This window comes from Nelusetta ayraudi, unplaced genomic scaffold (genome assembly GCF_046127955.1).
Source record: "Nelusetta ayraudi isolate G7.1 ecotype Tasmania unplaced genomic scaffold, CSIRO-AGI_Nayr_v1 ptg000057l, whole genome shotgun sequence".
Taxonomy (NCBI): domain Eukaryota; kingdom Metazoa; phylum Chordata; class Actinopteri; order Tetraodontiformes; family Monacanthidae; genus Nelusetta; species Nelusetta ayraudi.
In genome coordinates this window covers 961450-982535 of record NW_027466107.1, presented here as the reverse complement: position 1 = coordinate 982535, position 21086 = coordinate 961450, and the positions used below count along the sequence as shown (strand labels likewise).

The 21086-nt window shown below is 48.4% G+C and overlaps 1 protein-coding gene across 1 annotated transcript; it reads left to right on the top strand.

Annotated features, from left to right (window-relative positions):
- Window positions 1-1985: 1985 nt before the first annotated feature.
- On the top strand, window positions 1986-13260 carry cdk12 (cyclin dependent kinase 12). Its single transcript, XM_076038550.1, has 14 exons — window positions 1986-3944; window positions 4804-5496; window positions 5878-6057; window positions 6151-6290; window positions 6377-6547; window positions 7493-7682; window positions 8216-8272; window positions 8462-8563; window positions 8734-8811; window positions 8916-9032; window positions 9119-9250; window positions 9627-9850; window positions 9941-10369; window positions 11803-13260. The coding sequence occupies exons 1-14, from the start codon at window positions 2782-2784 to the stop codon at window positions 12180-12182; spliced, it is 4056 nt and encodes a 1351-aa protein (XP_075894665.1). The 5' UTR covers window positions 1986-2781; the 3' UTR covers window positions 12183-13260.
- Window positions 13261-21086: the final 7826 nt, after the last annotated feature.

Here is a 21086-nt window from a genome sequence, read left to right as displayed (position 1 = left end):
TCTTGTTGTTCTCCGCCAGTCTGCCTTGCAACGATTCTATGTGATCCCTCATATATTCTACTTCTGCAGAGAGGCTACAAATCAACTCCCGTTGTATCTGAATTTCAGATTCATTCACGGCCACTTTGTTACTCGACCCTTCCTGTGCCTGCCAAAGATGATTATCACTGTTGTGTATGGTTGCCCTCAGCTGTCTGTTTGCTGATTCTATTTCACCATGCAGAGTTTTACCAGTCGCCAGATCAGAAACTACATTCCCCATGTGTGCTGTCAGCTGTTCAGCCACTGTGTATTCTGCCTGCCCGTGAACTCTTTGATCATCTGTAACTCCGTGCAGAGTTTGGACAAGTGACCCCAGTAGGCCCACATTCACAAACCCAACCCCCCTCGACTTTGACATAAGTGTCGGGTCGTGCTCATGTGATTCTTGCTGAGACTGAGGTTCTTCTTCCTGGACAGTTGCATAGTGCCGCAACTCCTCTGACGTCTGGAGGTCGTGAAGAGAAGAACTGCAATCATACAGGGACATTCTAAAAATGCTTTATGAAGAAGTTTAGCAAAACAAACAAACAAACAAAAAACTAACTATAAACTAAATGCCACCAGTTATTACAGTTCTTTGAATGTTAAAATTCCACGCGTTCCCAAATTCTTCACAGTCATTACTAAAACGTTTTGAAATAATGTGGCATAAAATGGTGTTGACGGTTTTGCACCACACCTTTGATCTACTCCTTTAATCAGTGCCAACCACCACCATAATGATAAACAACAAAGTCACAGTCATTTAAATAAAATCAAAAATAAATTCAGTAATACGATAAATTACACTGCATCTGCACCTTCTTTGCCCAAAGTTATCAGGGGCAGACTGGATAAATTGTGTTTCACGGGATGTATGGCGCAAAGACCTGAAGTGTGTACTAGGAGTCCAACCTTAATTAAAAGGATGTAACAGAGGACTAGAGACTAAGGACAACACTAATGCAACACTTTGGGTGTCAGAAGAAGGTGGAGGAGGATGGAAAAGAAACATTTAAGTAACTAACTCCTACAACAACACATGGCATAGCATATCAGTTTTAGGCCCTACATATGCATGCACAATTTTAACAAACATGGTGTTGCTGAGTATATATAAATAAATAAATACAATATAAAATGTCAAGGAGTCTCTTCTATTTCTGTTAAACTTGGAGAGAGATGAAGACCGTGATGACTGCTGAGCTATTTTAAACTGAATTATTTTTTGGGAAAAAATTGTTTTTGGTTCTCTTAAGAGATCACCAATCATCATATCACCAACTAAGGGAGTTCAGCAAAAGAAAAGGTGAGAATCTATTCTTCTTCTGAACAATAACAGGAATGTGAAATGCAAAACGCATTCAAATTTTCAAAGCACGCGTGAAGGGATGATCCCAATGGTAGGTCATTTTAGACGACATGCTCATCTGAATATCAGCAAAGGAAGTAACTGCGAGTGGCAAATTTGGTCTACATGACGTGGCCAATTCAAATAGTGGTCAGTTGATTTGGAAACTACATTTTGCACACAATGTTCTCAATTTTAACATACTCCTGTGTTGATTTAACAAGTGAGTGAAAGTCCCAGCACACACACACAAACACACACACACAGACAGATGTGGATTCTAGGAGATAGATGATTAAAAAAAGAACAAGATTATTATCAGAGTAAAAGTTACCCAAAAATCTTCAAATAATACTTTTCAGTAATCACGTCATTAATTCAATATAGTTCGTCGTTCAAACGAGATACTTCATTTTCGGAATACCCGCTTCAAATTGTTCCGTTATAACGTGTTAAAAAATACTTTGTAAATATCAGAGTTATTTTGCAGCTCTCGAAACGGTTTGCGACACTGGCGCGCTCTCGAGAGTGCAGTGGGCGGGCCGTGTGTCGTGATTGGCTGTTGCTAGGATACAGCTGAGATTGACACCACCGAGGCTTCCGGTTCACTCCGCCGTGCGCAGAAGTTGCTAGTCAGAGGAGCCACAATGGCGTTTGTAGTCTCCTTCAGATAGGGCTGTGGATCATATTAAATCCACTAGCATCGCCCTAATTATAGGCCTGGTTGATTCCCAGAGCCATTGATAATAAACTGGAACATTTACTGCACACGAAAATACTATGATTTCTAATCAGTTTTGAATTTAGAGGGGATAAAACTTACATTAAAGGGAATATGTTAACAGCACCAACCGGGTCAAGTTTTCATTTTGTTCGAGAAACGAGCGTCTTTTAATGAAGGCCTTTGCTTGTTTCTGAGTGCTAAGGCGGTCATTCTGTGGAATAAAAGCACTTCTACTTAGCTTGAGACCGGACAAGGACACCTTTTACAGAGGGACTTTTCTCCTTTTTCACGGTTCTGCTCGCTACCCGCCGAGCGTTAGCTGGCCCTGCTAGCTACACTGAGACGGAGGCGACAGCTCAATAACCCGATGTTTGCTTTGGATTCTCCTTCGTTTATCGAGAAGTCAGGGTGCCGGCACACACCTCACTGCTCTGGAAACAACTCTTTTCTATTTCGACTTGGACGAATGATGTTGGTGACCTCAACGGAATGAATTGGCGCTGAGGACTGTGGACGTGAGCGGGCCCTGCTGCTGTGTGTTTATTTTGTCTTCTTTCTTGTCAACTTTCTGCTTTGCGACACTTGTTTTTTTGTGTGGCATTTGGATACGGCCGCTTTCCTGTTAATGAATTTCCTGGACCGCCAAAGTCCAGTCGCAGGAGTGTTGCCGACGCCGGCGTGAGGGATGCCTGGGTCGGAACGACATCATGGGACCAAGAGGAAGTCGGAATTTAGCATCAGCAGTGTGCCACACCAGACCAAGGCCTCAAGCCATACTTCTGCGGGAGACAAGGCGAGCAATGACGCGAAGGTACAGTTGAAACACTCGATGTCCTCGACCTCCTCTAAACGAAAACGGCACAAAACAAAAGTTAATCGGGAATCCTCTGAGCCCGAGTATTTTACCCAGGGCGACACGGCGCCGCCTAGTGCCAGTACGGTGAAGCCTCTGGTGGAGTACGACGATATCAGTTCGGACTCGGACTCCTTCTCGGACCCTCCGTCCTCCAGGCCTTCCGAGCGAGGGGGTGGTGACCGGCTGGAGCACTCGCCAGACTACGACAGGGACTACCTGGACAGGGAGGTGGACGCCAGCGAGAACAAGGGCCACAAGTCCTCCCGCAAGAAAACCAAGGATGCCGACAAAGTTAGGGACTCTGGGAATGGAGAGTATGGGTACAAGAAAAAGACCAGCAAGGACCGTGAGAAAGGGAGTTCGGGGAAGAACAAGGACAGGACTTCCTTGTCGGGCCTCTCGTTCAAACACCAGGTAAAGTCGGATGGCGACTCTAATAAACGTGGCGAGCTCATGATCTCCCAGGTTCCCGTGGCCAGTGTAGGCAGCACAACTTCCTCCACGTCGTCATCACGCAGCAAGGAGAGCAGCCGCTCAGGGAAGTCACGCAAGGAGAAGCAGCAGCGCAGAGAGAGCCGGGGCGAGGGGAGCCGCACCTCCTCGCAGAAGAGCCGAGCAGACCGGAGCCATCGCAAGTCCTCCAAGAGCCACAAGTTGAGTCCCAAGGGCAAGTCTTCGAGCAGGGGCAGCCCACGCCGCAAGGCCGCCGCCTCGGCTCTTTCACCCAGTCCCAGGCGAGGGGCCGGCAGTGAGAGTCCACAGGGCAGCGGATATGGGCAGCAGGGGGACGACGGCTACCCCAGGAGGAGGGTGGCCCAGTCCCCCAGTCCCTACCGAGAAACGTCTCGCCACAGCCGGCAGAGATCCGTCAGCCCCTACGGCAGCAGACACAGGTCCTCCAGCTACGAGAGGGACAGCAGCCCTTACTCCAGGAGGCGCTCCATCAGCCCCTATGGCAACCGCAGGTCCTCCAGCACCAGCCCCGTGTCTCGGTGAGTACCACACAACAGGTGGATCTGGATGAGCCATCACTCACTTAGAATAACATGCGCCACAGTGTCAGGGATACACCCAGACACTTCCACACTGATGAGATAATAATCTATTATCTTAAATTACACATTTCTCCAACCCAAATATTCATGACGACATCTTTTATTCCATTTATTTGCATCCTGACTGAGTCTGGAGTCAGATTGTTTCAGATTGGACATTACAAGTCCCTCAGAAGTTTTTGTTGTTTTCGGACAGAACTTTTCTCAGCACAGTGCTCTGAATGTGAGCTGACACATGAGTCAAACCCTACATTCTCCATTAGTTTCGTTTCCACAATTCAGACAGGAGTCAGGTATAGAGGACATTTAGCATGAAAGTATTTGTTCACACGTTTCACGCTGGTGGGTCTTACTGTTGTCAATATTGCTCAGGGGTTCTGTTAACCATGCAAGTTCATTTGTTCTTCTCTTGCAGTCATATAATTTTGTGTATGGTGAGCATATTCTGCCGAATATGTCTTCAGAATTGCTTGTATTATTTTAAGTTATTCCAAGTACATGTTGTATTTGTTTTGACAAAAACAGTGGCTTAATTTTATCTGGAAAACAGTTCGACCAAATGGAAATGAGACGCGACAAACAAAACAAAAAAAACAAGCTGCATTATTGTTGGTTTGGGCTTTGTTTTCAAAAGCAGCAGCAGTTGTTTTATCATCACGAACAGCCAAATAATTTTGTTTTGCCTCAGCTCACAACCAAATATAACCTTTTCTTTTCTGGCGTTCAGGAACACCAAGTATTTTCGGACATTTTCTTTGTTCAATTCTGATATATTTCTTTCATTATTGTTACGCAGGCGCTCGGGCCGCTCCAGAAGCCGTTCTCCTCCCCACTACTCATCCTCTCTCCGCTCCTCCTCTCGGTCCCGAAGCAAGAGACACACCTCCTCTGGGGTGGCGGGGGGCAGCTCCCACAGCAGCCGGGCCCCCAGCCGCTCCCCTCCCTCATCCAACCTGCCTCTCAACTCCAGCCTCGGAGCAGAGCTGAGCAGGAGGAAGAAGGAGCGTCAGGCTGCTCAGGCGGCCGCAGCGGCCGCTGCCGCTCGCGCCGGCGGCGGCGCGTCTCCTGTCGTGAGTGCACGAAAGACCGCAGGCACGGCTGCTCGAGCCACGAAGACGGAGATGCCGCAGCCAGACACCGGTGCCGCGTCGGCCGAACCTCCGCCCCCTCCACCTCCGACGTTACCCCAGGATTCTCCTAGTGGCGAAGAGCAGGTCACTGCACCCCAGCTTTCTTCTCCGACACCTCCACCGCCTCCGCTCCCCCAGCCCTCTCATCCTGTGGCGTCAAGTCCGGCCACTCAAGCTCCACCTCCACCACCTCAGGCAGAAGCAGCCATTCAACCCCCTGCGCCGGCAAACGCACACCACGCCAAATCTTCGGCTCCCGTTCCATCGCGGAGCCCCGTCCGTCAGACCCCCCTGCACAAGACGTCGACCCTGCCCCCCCTTCCGTTACCCCCCGCTCTACTGGGAAACGCTCAGGACAGGTGAGACGCCTTTTAACACATTAGGTTTGACACGTGTTGTTGCCATGTGTTCTGATCTGCAGGCATCGTGTGATTGGAAATGGTCAGTTTAAGACATCACGTTTGACACGCTGACCCGACACTTCCACACGTTTGGAAGATGTCAATCATGTGGCGGTCTCAGGGGCGGAGCCAACACTTAACTGGTGTTGTCACTAACTGGTAGAGGGATCAGTGCTTTTTTGTGACATCACAAAGGGCTGATTTCCTGAAAGGTGTGTTTCCGCACACACTTTCTGAGTTTCCTAGCCGTTCACCGACAGGCTCGAGACGCATGCGATGGTTGCAAAATGCTGCCACCAACTCATGACATGCACTTTTTTTCTTTTTTTGTGCCGCCAGTCCAAAGAAGTCAACCCCTCCCCAGCGATCGTCCAGGAAGGAGAAGGAAGTTCGTAGTCGTCCGTCTCTCATCGACCTTCCTCTGCCGCCGATGCTGCCTGGGAGCAACTCCTCACCTCCACAGTCGCCCATCCGCCAGCCTCCATCCCTACCAATGCCGACTCTTAAGAAAAGACCAAAGTCAGTATTTTTCAGAAACTCATCCGCTCCTAACCTCCCTCTCTAAATGTTACTGTTAACTTAAAATTTATTTTGTTTTCCGTTGGACTGCAGGATTTGCTGCCCCCGTTATGGCGAGCGCAAACACATGCTGAGCGACTGGGGGAAGCGCTGCGTGGATAAATTCGACATTATTGGCATCATTGGGGAAGGCACCTATGGCCAAGTGTACAAGGCAAAGGACAAGGACACAGGTGACCGACCGTTCCTTTCACTGCAGCTTCTGCAGCACCTCAGTGTCTTTCGGACTAATTGAAGAAATTCTGTGTTTGTCTAACAGGAGAGCTGGTGGCTCTAAAGAAAGTGCGCTTGGACAATGAGAAGGAGGGTTTCCCCATCACAGCCATCCGAGAGATCAAGATCCTGCGGCAGCTCAAACACCGCAGCGTAGTCAACATGAAGGAGATCGTCACTGACAAGCAAGATGCTCTTGACTTTAAAAAGGACAAAGGTGAGGGTTAGAATAGAGCTGCTAGCTTGGGGTTTAAATGATGTATGTATGATCTAATAATATGTCTCACTCTGTAAATCAGCTTATCTGGGTTTCTAAAAATAATCTCTTTTTTTTGTTGTAAACCAAGTGGCTAAACTTGCTGTTTCCTAAACATCTACACAGCTTTATCACATAGTTAATCATGCAAGGCTGCTGGACTGAAGATCTGAAAATGTGCAGACAAGTGATAACTAAGGCCTTTTAGATTAGTGCTGGGTGCTGTACTGGTTCATACTTATAGTTCATACTGTACTCATACTACATAGAAAAAATGTATTCTGACATAAATTTTTCTTTTACCCCAATATTAATGTACACACCGTTGAGAATGACAGAACATAGCACAGTGAAACTTGTTTCAAGGTACAGTGTGAAAGATTCTGCCATCTAGTGGCCAGATTTTAGATTGCAGTGCTCATTTACTCGCTCTCCCTCTCCTAAGCTTGCCAGTGAACTACGGTGTCCCGCGCACACAAACCTGACTGCCTCGTCCGTCTTTTTCTTCGTTGGTTTTAGGAGTGTGAACAAGTGTTCGCCATAAATATTAAACATGCTGCCACACTGGCTGCCTTAGTTAGTTGCCTTGGAAGACGGCAACTAACTGGGAGCACTTGATCTGTGTGTATATTCTTACACATAAATACGAACTGTTCTGTGGGTAGGAAAACCAAAATAGATTTATTGTACTGTGAGGATACACTTTTTTCCCACATTAAAATGTACTGTTGCAATTAGAAAATGTGGTAACCCAGTCAAAGATGCAAGAAGTCATTTACAGTGATGGCGACTACATTTGAAAAATACCATGGTGTAACTCACCCAGCACTATTTTGCATCTACTATGTAATATTAATATATGCAGTTGTACTAAATTGTCTGATTGCGCCCTCCCTCTGGCTCCAGGTGCCTTTTACCTGGTGTTTGAGTACATGGACCACGACCTGATGGGACTGCTGGAGTCGGGCCTCTGCCAGTTTTCCCACGAGCACGTCCGCAGCTTCATGCGCCAGCTAATGGAGGGTCTGGACTACTGCCATAAGAACAACTTCCTGCACAGGGACATCAAATGCTCCAACATACTGCTAAACAACAGGTATTGGAATTAACAGGGATTTCTATGTCGACGTAAGCTGAGCTGTTGACTAGCAGTGGTAGCTCTGCCTTTGGGAACCCCCGACAGTAAATTCTGGTGTCGTTTCCGAGTGATCTTGAGTATAAACTTGAAATATTTTGAGATGCATTTTTTTTAATGATTCAAACATTGCAGGATGCAAGTCAAACTCCAGCAATCAGTAATAGCCAACATGTCAGTGAAATTAGCTGAAGGTGGGGCAGGAATTTTACTGCTTGACTGCCTTAGATTTCTGACCAACTGTAAATGTAAACTTGGAGTTTGGACCCTTGTGGCTCCTGTCTGTCATGTCTGTCCTCCTCAACCTTGTCACTTTATTGACTTGTTGGTCTTCAAGTGCATGTGACACTTTTGTCCATAGTTGAGGTCAATGATTATCCCACTAACATAAGAAAATCAATAAATGTGGTATTCAGGCACTTCCAGCCTTGACCAGATATTTGCTCGTGCACGTCGCTGCTGCTAATCTCTGCTTTTCCACTGTCTTCACTCAGAGGTCAAATCAAACTGGCGGACTTTGGTTTGGCCCGGCTTTACAACTCAGAGGAAAGGTAAGAAGAGTTTTCCCTTTTCACCTTTTAATATGCTGCAGCTGGACACCCTTAAATCCGGAACGGGCTTCATCTTTCATGTGCTCTGATTTGCCAGCAGGTGGCGTCTCTGTCATCGCCATGAGTTGGAATTGAACAATGTTTCACTTTGCTGTTGTTTTTTTTTTATTTTTTGTTTCCTCCCTACAGTCGCCCGTACACTAACAAAGTGATCACACTATGGTACCGCCCCCCCGAACTGCTGCTGGGAGAAGAGAGGTACTCTCCGGCCATTGACGTATGGAGCTGCGGGTGAGTATTTTTAGCCGGTTCCTTGTTTTATTCACACCTTATTTGTTGCCTCAGAAGATGGAAAGAGAAGGTGTCAAAACGTTCCCATGCTGATTTTAAACTTGGGCGTGCAAGTTTCTGTTTATCTAAGTGTTTTCGTTCTTCCCCGCTTGCGTCCTGTTACGCTTCAGGTGTATTTTGGGAGAGCTCTTCACCAAGAGGCCCATTTTCCAGGCCAACCAGGAGCTGCTGCAGTTGGAACTGATCAGGTAGGCTGCCCGATTCTTCACTTCCTGCCTCAGCTTGTCGTAAATTACTATTATTTTCTTCTTTCTTCTTACATTGACACCATCCTCTTATTCCCCCCCACCAGCCGTTTGTGCGGAAGCCCCTGTCCTGCTGTCTGGCCCGACGTCATCAAACTCCCTCTTTTCAACACAATGAAACCCAAGAAACAGTACCGGCGCCGCCTGCGGGAGGAGTTTGCCTTGTACGTCGAGAGAGTCGCCACCAGTGTCCTTTCTAACCGGCTGCCGCTGCTGCAGTAGATTAAAAATATCCCTCTCCTCAATCCAGTTTGCCTGGATCTGCTCTCGACCTGCTGGACCGCATGCTGACCCTGGACCCTGCACGGCGCTGTACATCGGAGCAGGCCCTCCACAGCAACTTCCTATGTGACGTGGAGCCCAGCAGGATGCCGCCACCAGAGTCAGTAGGGCCGAGGGTCCCGCACGTTGATCTCGCTCTCTAGCTGCGTTTCCATTATTTAGTGTTGAAGTTGAAGTGAACTGGTCACGTGACCCCGGACGTCATGACGTGTAAATGCGAAAAAAGTGTTTCCATGACACTTTTGCGATATACCACTATATGGATGCGTCTGAAAAACCACCTCATGAGAGCGTCAAAACCTTTTAGCCATATTTGAGAGGTTTTTCCAAATTTAGGTGTTTCCATTAACGGTTTATTTATTGTGATATTTAGGTTTTGTGCAATTCTAGGGGTCATGGAAATGCAGCTTCTCTTTTTTTTTTTTTTTGAACGTCCGCCTTCTCACTGTGCCCTGCTGCTCTCCTGTGCTGTCCAGTCTTCCCCACCACCAGGACTGCCACGAGCTGTGGAGCAAGAAGAGGCGGCGTGCGCGCCAGAGCGGGCTGCCTGAGGATGTGCCTGTGCCTAAAGTGCCCCGTAAGGAAGCGGCCGGGACGGCCAGCGGTGAGAACTCCCGGCCCCAGTCCAGCCCCGCCGTGGCCCCGCCCCCTCCACCGGGAAAGCCGCCTTCCTCGAGCATTCTGGAGGGCGAGTTGTCAGGTAACGCTTGAAACGAAATGTCTTTGGCCAAACACAAGCGCACACAAGCAAGGATGTGTCTTTATTGATTGACGTGAGGTGTGTGTGCAGGCCTGGGAGCCGCTGTGGAGCAGCTGAACCAGGTGGAGCTGGCGGTGCTGACCAACCTCCTGCAGGGCCAGACGGACCTCAGCCTCCCCCAGGTGGCGCAGCTGCTCAACCTCTCCAACCCAGAGACTCTGAGCCAGTCGCTGTCGGCCCTCAGCGAGGCGTCTGACCACCAGGGGGCAGCGGAGGACCTGGCCCAGCCGGTGGTGGCGGCGGCAGCGCGGCCCCCGGAGCCGCCCGCCGAGCCCCCGGAGCCATCACCGCCGGCGGGAGACGCCTCGCTGAGCCAGGAGGACCAGGCCAACCTGCTGGCCCTCCTCCTCAGCCACATCATCAAGCCTCAGGCCGACGAGCAGAGCGACGACAGCAACGGCGTCCAGTCAGAGGAGGCGCTAGCGCGCAACTCATCCGCGTCCACTACTGATCGCAAGGGCAAGTCTGGGTTTTAGTCGACAGGGGGTGAAACAAGGGGGAGAGCAGGGTTCACTGGGAGACCACTGGAGGTTGGAACATGAGCAGAAGCTCTTTTTATTTTAACTAATCAAAATTGTGGCATCAAATCATTGAAAGGTTTTGGAAAACAGAGAGCGCAATGAAGCAATGAATTTGGCTGTTAAGACTTATCAGTCATTCTACCCCACTCTTTATCCCTGACATTCCTGAGATAAACACACCAAGACACACCAAGACACGCACTCATCCTCTTCGATGAGGACGGTAGGGAAACCCTCGCAGTGTTTGCGCAGCACAGGGTTCACACGGTGGGGACACGTCACGCTGGCACGGTGAATAAAGCAGAAGGAGGCGGAGCACCAGGGTCATCCAATCGCACTGTTCTCTTCCACCTCTCCTCCCTTCTTCCTGGTTTCTTCCTCACAGTCTGTTTGTGTGCGTGTCACCTCTCCACACACCCTTTTTGTTTTTTTGTTTTTGTTTTTTTTGTCTTCCTCACGTCATTTCCATCAAACAGCAGGTGTCAAGGATTCTCCACAGCGAGTGATGTTGCTTTAAACAGTCTGTAATGTCAGCCTTTTAATGAAGAAAGTCTAATAAATTATCAAGTGAAAATAAATGTTTTGGAGTCTTTAGACCTCACCTGCATGTCTTTCTTTTCTTTGTTTTCTTTTTGTTTTGCCACACCTTTTCTTTTTTCTTTTTTTCTTTTTTTAATCCTTTGGGTTTGTGAGTGTTCACCCTGACTCGGATATTAGCTCGAACAACTGTGATGATAAGCGGAGGCTGAATAAAACTATTGATTCTGCTGCTCACATTGACACCAGTTCTTGTTTCTTTCTGCTGGCGACACCAGCGTCTCTCTCTTCTCCTCTGGCTTTCAATTGGAGGAGTAAAAAAAACAAACAAGAAACGGGACCTTTCCCGGTGTTTCAGCGACCCCTGTTGTTCAATCCCCTCTGTTTATTTTCCCCACCCAGTTTTCCCTTGACTTTTGGATGATTGACAATTTGGCAAAGTGCAGCAGTATTTGCAATTTCTCCATTTAATCTGCTTGGTGAAGGTTTTCGTCTTTGTAGAGTGAAAATAAATGGTTGACTGATTTTTCTAAGCAATCTTAGAAAACGATGCCCAACAGTAAAAAAAACAGTTCTCCCTTCCCAACTTTGAGATATAACGATGAAAATCTGTATAAAGCACAAGTAGATCATGAAAACCCTATTTTTATTTTACCCCTGAAACAAATTCGTTTGCAGTTTGTGTTTAGACCTCCCTGTCTCCATCTTGTGGTGAAAGTAGGAACTTCACCAGTGTTTAGTTCATTCAAGTCCATTTGTGTCTGTTTGCACAAAGCGGCATCTCACCGCATGATCATCTCTAATATTCTCTGCTCTTGTGTTTGTCCACCTCAGACGGCTCTTCATCCAAGAGGAAGCAGCCCGTGGACCGCCCGCTTCCTCCACCCTCGGACCTGCGGCCGCCCTCTCCGCCAGGGCCGCCGCCTCCGGTGGGTCCGCCCGCCTCCGAGGCCCAACCCAACCAGGACATCAGCCCCGCCGTGGCAGCCGCCCTGCTGCAGCTCATCTCCCAGCAGGACCCTAGCGAGGCCCCCCACAGAAGCAAAGACCCTTCCCCGGTCGTGGAGGCCCCCTCACAGCCGCCACCGTCCTGGGCCGCCGCTGACTCTCCGGCCAAAACCTCTGCTGAAGCCCCAGCAGGACTGGGGACTCCGGCTCTGGCACAGTTCCCCAAAGACCAGGACCTGCGTTTTTCCCACGGAGCCGCCCGCTGAGCGTTGGTTCGGCTTGTTAGGACAAACTTGTGTGCGATGAGACGACTCCTCTGGACGCAGACACCTGGACTCACTGGACCACGATCAGGTAGCTGGAGTGGGATCACACAATCATGAATGTCTTACAGATTGAGATTAAGATCTTTTTGTGGGGGGTGGGATGGAGGTGGTTATGAACCACACTGCACTCTTTAGAAGCCTGTGTCATGTTTGATGTGTTGAGTTGTGAGTCAGCTGGGCCTGTAGTGAAGGTTTGCCAACAGCTTCTAAATCCTCTCTTGCCCCCAAAAACAGATGATTGTCAAATCCACTGCAGTGCCCTCTTCTGATTCAGCAGCAGTACTTCATCTCCAACAAAAACACTGTTTAATGGTAAATCTCAAGCAACGCGCTCACACTGCTAATAATGCACGGGGCGACCATGAGTTTCCCCCGTTGATCCTTCAATGCAGGCTATAGCGCCCCCTGGTTTTCCAACCTTGTGCCTCCTTTGTGACCCCTTGAGACCGCAGAATGACGCCGTCCTGGTCGGGCGCTTCAGTTTGTGCCGGACTTTTTGCTTCTTTCCCACCCCCCACCCCCAGGGCCTCATCAACCTGTCGTGAACCCGAGTGAACGGCAATGTGCTCTCGGCTACTCTGTGTCATAACAAGTCTATGCTGCTGATTTTCAGTGTCTCCGGTTTGGATGATCCACAACTTGATCCACGGCTCTCTATGAGCGAAGCTAAAAAAACACAAACACACGGTTAACTGACCTTTATGACAACGACCTGTGCGCTCTCTAAGCCATGTCTAACGTGTCCCCGCCTCCTTGCAACAACATCTGTTTTGTTCCTTTGAGGTTCAGTTCGGTTCTTTTTGTCTTCAAAGAAAAAAATGATACACATTCAAAACATGTATTGGTCCATGAATATGATAATGTAAGTATTTTTTTGTTTCCTTTGAAAAAGGAACAGAAGGAGATAATGGTTTCAGATGTCTGTATAAAAGAACAACACATATTTTGTAATATGTTTTTGTTTTGGTTTGTTTAGTTTATTTCTCTCGGTTGAGTTTATTAAAAGGAAGTGATGCGACCAGCTGATGTCTGAGCGTTTCTCAAGTCTGTCCACTAGATGGCAGGCTTTCACTCACGCTGCGGCTCACACAACAGGAAGCCCTCACGGTCCGCAGCGGCCATCAAAGCCCATGTGAAATTCGGCACAACGAGACCCGATATGATTATATTTTCGAAAATGCTCCGTTGAAAATGTTAATTTTAAAAACCCAACCGTCTATTTTATCTCAACAAATGTCAAAAACAAAGACGTGGAAATGGTTGGATTCAAGCGTTCCGGCCACCGGAACGACGTCAACTTGCTGCTTCGAACTGGTGCTTCTGCTACTGGCCAAATGTAATACATCTAAGGTTTGTTTTGTCCATTCTGTGGCTCCATAGAAAACGTAATGGTGCAACAAGTATCCTCCATTATCAGGTGTCTAGCACGCTGATAAATGTCGAGTTATGCTTGAGGCCTCAGACACAAATGCACTGATTTTTCATTGCAAAGCACAGCAATTAATGATTCTCATTATTATGAAACTTTGTTTAATTAGACTCGGCTTAATTCTTTACACTGCTGTGCACCTTCATATGCTGACAAAGCCTTTGGGCTGTGGCTGAAAAGTGAGAAAATGATGTAAAGCCATGTTTGAAATCGGTTTTGTTTTCACTTCCATTACTGTTTGACCATTTTTTTTGTTGTTGTTGCTTACTTTTAACTTTTTTTGCTGAGAATTCTAGCCATAAATCACCTTCACAGGGTGTGACGCCCTGTGAGCTGCATCCCTTGAATTCCACCTTGGATTGATCTCTCTATGAAAGCCTGACAGGCAGACAAGGATCATAAACCACAGACAGACCCGCCTGGCTCACACAGACTCACTGTGTGTGTGTGTGTGTGTGTGTGAGAGTGCGGGTGCTTGGATCGGCCCCATGCGCTCACACACCAGCTCCTCACTTGGCAGCCTCACACAGTCACTTACCCCTGTGGCCCGGCGAGCAGCTGAGCCCTCTGGGTGAGGGATCCTTTCAGAGTGGCGGCAGTGGGAGGCTCACCTGCCCTCTAGCACCAGCTCAGTGTGGCCACACCATGGGGCCGTGTGCGTGCACGTGTGCCTTATACAACTCTTCATGTGTGTGTGCGTGCATGTTTCTGTCTGATGCTTTTTTTCGCCCGTCGGGACAGCAAATAATGGTTGAATGTGCCCGTGGGGAGTTTCCACATGCAGGAGAGAAAGTGGGCAAAGCCTGTGCCAAGTCACAGAGACCAGACGAATAAATCAGGTCTGAGGGCTGCAGGGAGGCAGAGGAGGGGGAGGAGGGGAGTGCACCGGCGGCCGGGCCATCAATCACAGCGCCACCTTATGTGCGATGCCCATAAATGTGCCACGGTGCCAGTTTGGGCTGCTGCAGAGGTGATGAAGGCAGGGTTTCAGAACCGAGGCAGCGCTGTAGCGACTGTCGCCTCAGTCGCGTCGGACTGGAACCCCGACCTCTGCTGAATCCTCTGCAGGTTCTGCTAATGCGTCTTTTGCGTTGCCAAGCAGTCTGAGCTCCAGAATTTGGACCCTGACGCACTTGCTGCGTTAGCATTGGTGTAGGTATTCATCCCAGCGTCACGTCTGAAATCGTCTGAAGACTTGGAGTGCTTCCCGTGAGCTACCTTAATGCAAACAAGCCACGCGGCGCAAAATGAAATATATATATATATATTTATTAAAAGAAAATGTTCAGCCAGCAGCGCTAAATGGCATCGTTCTCATCCAGTCTCGTCACTCTCAGGTTCACCAGGGGACGCAGCACGCTGTCAGTCCAAGCCACGAGGTGTCGGCAGGCAGTGGGGACGACCTGTGAGTGAGACTTCATCGTTGCAGCTTTTTCCAAAAAAAAAAGAAAAAAAAGCTTCACATGTTGCTCAAGAGCTGTGAAAAAGAGATCACGATACTCTCAGGCTTCTCTCAGACTTAAAGTTTGCTACTGTTCATCGTGTTTTATATATTCTCCCTCCATCTGAACCGTTGCTGAATTTTTTTTTTCCTGTTTTCTTTTAATTTGGCAGCAAACTCAAGTCAGGATGCAAGAGGAGAGTGAGCAAGGATGCAGAAAATGAGATTGATGGACAAGGACAGAGGACAAATGCTGAAATGGAAAAAAGTAAGGCCTTCAGTCAATCACTTCAAGATGCAAAATGAGTCCATTTCTACTTTGGTTAACATTCGTGCAGTTATCTCAACCATTAACTGCCAGACTTGGCAAAAAAACGTTTTTATTTATTTGTTATTTTAATCACCTCTAAATAAAAACCCTCCTAATAGATCAACAACACCACTGCCCACTGAGGTTTGTAAACAGGCATTTTACACTTTGGATGGTGGCAAACATTCAGGTTAACAAATACTTGTTGTGTTATTGCGCAAAATAAAAAGCTAAACAAGCGTTCAGCTTCCTAAAATAGAAGATCGTTCAGGATCAGATTTTCTAGTCCTAGAGGACTTTCCTTCCATATTGTACACAAAGAGGCACAGTGGCATTAGAGACATCCGGGGTGCCGGTTAGATCAAACCTGATTAACTGACTAATCAAGTTAACTCAAGCTCCGAACATTTACTAACTGTAAAATGTGGTGTTTTATATTGTGGAGGTTGTTTGATCGTGTGACTGAGAGGGGCTCCTGCTGGCTCACACTTGAGAAAAACATACACACACACACACACACACAGTATTCAGCAACATAATAATAAATAAGCCTAATACAAAGCTTTATTTAAATAGATTTCTTGTCACAAAAAAAAAAAGCAGTTACTCAAATGGGCATTTGCCTTAGTTGGTCATTCCAGTGGCGCCGCCGCCTGCGTCAGATCCCTCCTTCGCTCTTCTGTCAGACCAAATTTAAAGCCTGCCGTTTGTTTTATAGCGACAGTACAATTTTATTTATGTGATATTTCAAACTCTGTCCTGACTTTATCCTGCCGTTGATTTACGCTCCAGCACTGCGGCGCCGTGCTTTATTGGTGCCATAACACCCTCTCCATCCTCTCCCACTTTATAGACGAGCGAGAATCACGCGCGCTCGTTATTTATTTTATTGAATTATTTTTGTGGCTGGGGAAGCAACGGCAGAGGCGGCTCACTGGGGCTGTTTTGATTCTGTCTAAAGTTTCAGGTCGGAAAAGTACGATGAACTCCAATTACTTTTGCCGCTTTGGTGTAAGAAAAAAAAAGAAAAAAGAAAAAAAAAATCAATCTTCCTCTGACCTCATCTTGGTCTCTGCGGGACGCCGTGACACCCCCGCTGCTCGCCAGCTCACTTTCAGCGACGCCTCGACGCCGACTCCTTTTACAGATCCTGTAAAGACGAGCGCAGGATCATCGTCTGGATGTTTTATGCACAATTTTAGAGACTGGAAATGTGTTTTAAATGCCAAACTGCGGGATAAAAATGATCTAATTCTCAACAACAAATTGTGTTTGCCGTTAATGCGATGAAGAGTAAAATGTGCAAATTGGCCGACGGAAACACATTTGGCCAAAAAAAGAAGTGAAGTTGTGAAGAAGCTGCATCTCTCCAGGTTTCCCATAATGCACCGCAACATAGCTTGCAACAAAGGACAGCAACTGGTGCTTGTTGACCAGTTCACACACAGCGGATCTCAAAACAAATAGAATTTATATTTCTAATTTTCAGCCCAGATATCGACTTTGCCCAGTTGCCTGCTGCCAACGGCCACTTCCTGGTTTGTTTCTGCTTTGCTGCAGCGTGGTGGCCATGGATGTATTATAAGAACTGGATACCGAACTGGCAGTATGGTGGCGCGGCGATCTTTTCCCCCCAGTGTCCGCTTGAGGTATTGCAGCAAAAAACATCTCACAGGCCCAAAAAGCATTTTGATTGATGGAAACCCCCCCCAACCCCCCCATCTTCCACCTCCCACCCCGTCCGTCTTTGTATTGCATTCAACACTGAAGAGCCCGAGCTTCTGCACGCTGAGGCTGCTGTCTGCTTGTGAGGCTGCTGTCGCTTTAAGGGCAGAGGGGGCTGCTGGGAAAGCAGTCAGGGAAAGGGTTGGGAGAAAAAAAGTGTGTGTGTGTGTGCGTTTGCGTGTGCGTGTGTGTGTGTGTGTGCATGGATGGGCCCTGCAGGACCATTTGTGCTGAAGCTCATTTGCGCAGCGACACTTAATTGGCTACAACAATTAATTAATGTGTTGGAAAGTTGGCACAAAAAGTTCATTTAAGAGGGTTTTAATAAGCAATTAGAGGGAAAAGCAGCGAAGAGGGGGAATTACTGGAGAGGAAAGAGGGAAGCGGAGATGCGAGGCGACTGTCTGGCCCGCCGCTCCCCGCAGCAGCCGCTGCCGCCGCCACTGCCGCTCTGTCTGTTAGTGACCCTTCACTCTGAAAGAACCCCAGGATTAGGCGTCATTAAACCACCATTATGTCTCTTTCTGGGGCCACCGCCGCCGCTCCTTAAGTGGAGCTGGAAGCCTGGCCCCCCCCCCTCTCTGTTGTACACATATCAACCTCAGTGAACCACCCACCCCCCCTCCTCCCCACACCTCCACACCTCCCCACGATCCTACCTCTTGTCCCGGTGCCCGGTGTAAAATATCGCATGACTAATGAGCGGAGCAGGTTGAAAATCCTGGGGAAGATGTCCTTGGAAGACGAATGCATTTTCGGCAGAATAATTAACTTAATTAACAAATTCACATGCATATTCATCAGCCTATTAATGTCGGCTCCGCGCTGCTTGATGAGCAATGCAATAATAACCGTTTCATTTGCATATTTGCGTTCGCACCCCGTTTCCCAAATAATGACACACGCGCACGCACGCACACGTGCACACACGCACACACGGAAACAGGAGGGCGAGCGCGTCGACTCAAAGCACCGAGTGTGTTTTAAGACCCTCCTTCCATCCACCTGCATCTCTCTCATCTTTATCCGTGTGTGTGTGTGTGTGTGTGTGTGTGTGTGTGTGTGTGTGTGTGTGTGTGTGTGTGTGTGTGTGTGGGCCTCCATCTATCCAAAATACCGCCGCGTCTCCTTCTCTGCTTCCTCTCCTCGCTCCACCATCTCCTTCCTGTTTTCGGCCCCCCACACCCCCACCCAGCAACCTCGCTCGCTCATCTTGTTATTTATTCATCCCTAATAGACTCGTCTCTTATTTATTTATTTCTGCCGTTTGAAGTTTGGCTCATCTGTCAGCGTATGTGCTTGTTTATTTATTTATTTGCGTGTGTGTGTGTGTGTGTGTGTGTGTGCGCGCGCGCTAGAGAACTTGTGTGCGTGCGATTGGCTCGCTGACAGTTATGTTGTAATTCTGCTTTAGAAATTAAAGGAGCGCCTAGTCAGGGACGGAAATAAACAAATAAACCTGCGACGCCGGTGTCCTCTCGCTCGCCTGATTCCAGGGGCTCAGTGTGCACGCTCATTCATTTGTGTGTGTGTGCGCGTGTGTGCGTGTCTTTGCAGCGTGTGTTTTCCATCGTGCCGGATTTGTATTCCGGGTAGCGGTGATGTCGTCTCGGCGTCTGTCAGCCACTGTCACTGATGAAATGTGTGTCTGGGAGGGAGCCTGTGTTTCCTGGGAGGCTGCGGGCATCGCGGCCTTTCATCACCGGGTGTGTGTGTGTGTGTGTGTGTGTGTGTGTTTGCATTTATCTCTTTGAATAGAACTTGTAGCGTGTCAGCGATGCCTCTTGTACGCGGGCGTGTGAACTCCTCTCCAATATTTCACGTGACAGTGACGTGACGGAGGAAGAAAAGTTGCGTTGCTAGTAGCTGGACGTTGGGCGGCGGTGACGCCCGTCTTTTGTTGCCTGTGTGGAAGTGTGTGTGGGCAAAGGAGGGTGGGGGGGGCTTACCATTGCATTTGTGAGATGCAATGTATGTGTGTGTGCGTGCGTGCGTGCGTGCGTGCGCGTGTGCAAATGTGCTGCCAGCTTGCGTTCAGACAGCAGCAGTTTGCAGAGCGAGAATTAAAAGTAGGGAGAGATGCCAAGTGAGTCCCTGGAGACAGATACTGGGGACAGAGAGAGAAGAAAGAGGAAATAAAAAAGGATTTCACACACACACACACACACACACACACAGACGCACGCGCGCACGCACATCATTTACACAATGAAACGTAGCCAACTAGCGCTGTATTGCCCCAAACACACAAAACTATCTGTGACATCACCTCTTTTATCAAATCAATGTCTTCTACTTCATCTAATCTTCATCCCAATCTCACTCTGAATTCATCTTCAAAAATCTAAACCTTAAATTTGAAGAGGCCCCCAATCAATCACGTTTTTGTTGAGGTCCTCACATAGACAGAAATACAAGAACGCACACACACACACAGACACACACAGACACACACAGACACACACACACACACACACACACACACACACAGTTGGGCTGAACTTCTCACTCTCTCCTTTGACTCCATGACCAATCTCTCTCTCTCTCTCTCTCTCTCTCTCTCTCTCTCTCTTTCTCTCTCTCTCTCTTTCTCTCTCGGCCTGACACCCAGTGTGCAGTGTGACACAGAGCTGTCACCTCCCACTCCCTGCATCACACCTCTGCCCCCTGCTGGGCCAACTCTGTCACGGCACCCGGACACTTTCTCCTCCTCCACCTCCTGCGCTTTTCCATCCACTTACTCGCTTACTTTTATATATGTGTTCCTGTCATTTTTTGGCAGTGAAGACAAATTAATGGACAGGAAGCTAAAATGGTAATTTGTCATCATTTGTTAATGTGTTGTAGATTTATGAATGTGATTTTATTCTTCCAATGTTTTATTTCTTGTGAAAGGCCGTGATGGGGACTCAAACAGACGGCGTCGGCTCACATTGGAAATTTGAAGTGGTTTCCTTGTGACATTTTTATGCATTTAACTAAAACATTACCAACATGTTAGTGCTGACTGTACATCCAACCTCATATTAGAGTTGCAACGTGTCAGCTGCGTGGAGACTGAGGTCGAGGTGCCACCAGGGTGCGCCGCTCTCTCCTTCTCCCAACTTGGTTGAGCAGATTTTGCATATCTGCTGGTGTCTCTCAGCCTTTCCCCATGCTGCCGGTGTCCAGACCGGGCCGGGCCGGGCCAGGCTGGGCCGAGTGGGGACGAAGGGATTGAGATATAGAGCATTAGTTGGTGTCAGGAGTAAATTAGAGGCCAGATCTGTTTTCTAATCAGAGCACAAGCACCGTGTTAGAAGAATTAGGGCGACAGCTGCCGGGAGCTTTTTATTCCTCTCCCGCTCTCAGCCAGAGACAGGCGGACCCCAGCTCAGGGACCACCTCTTTACCACAGCCACCTGTCATCGCTGGTATGCACGCGTGTGTGTGTGTGTGTGTGTGCGTGTGTGCGCGTGTGCGTGCATGCATACATGTTTACCCCCCCCACCTCCCTCCTGGTTTGACACACAAACACTCACTCACATATACATAGATTACATGTGAGCGTACTGATGCCATGCCTGCACACACACACACACACACACACACACACACACACACACACACACACAAACACACGCGTTTGCACACCGACGCACAAACACCGTCTGGTGCCGTGACCTCCCTCCATGGCTGAAATTAATGACGGTGCAGCTTCGCCGCACATGCAGCCATTTGTGATGCACTTATGTTTTGCGGGCGAGTGTGAAAGGCCCTTCCGAGATATCAGATCGCGATCGGGAGGCAGGCCGCCGTGCATATGCCTGTTTACGGCGCATCCGCGAGCTCTGCGTCGAGCTCTGCGTCGAGCCCTTCGCTCAGTTTATTGGCTTAAGTGGCAAAAAAAAACAAAAACAAAACATAAATGTGGTCCAAAGCAGGAGCAAATGTCCAAAA

What these genes read in the sequence shown, in the direction of transcription:
- cdk12 (XM_076038550.1), top strand. Translation starts at nt 2,782, where the DNA reads ATGCCTGGGTCGGAACGACATCATGGGACCAAGAGGAAGTCGGAATTT. An exon ending in AACATACTGCTAAACAACAG is followed by an intron (nt 7,683 to 8,215) that starts GTATTGGAATTA and finishes GTCTTCACTCAG; the next exon opens with AGGTCAAATCAAACTGGCGG. An exon ending in AGCAGGATGCCGCCACCAGA is followed by an intron (nt 9,251 to 9,626) that starts GTCAGTAGGGCC and finishes TGTGCTGTCCAG; the next exon opens with TCTTCCCCACCACCAGGACT.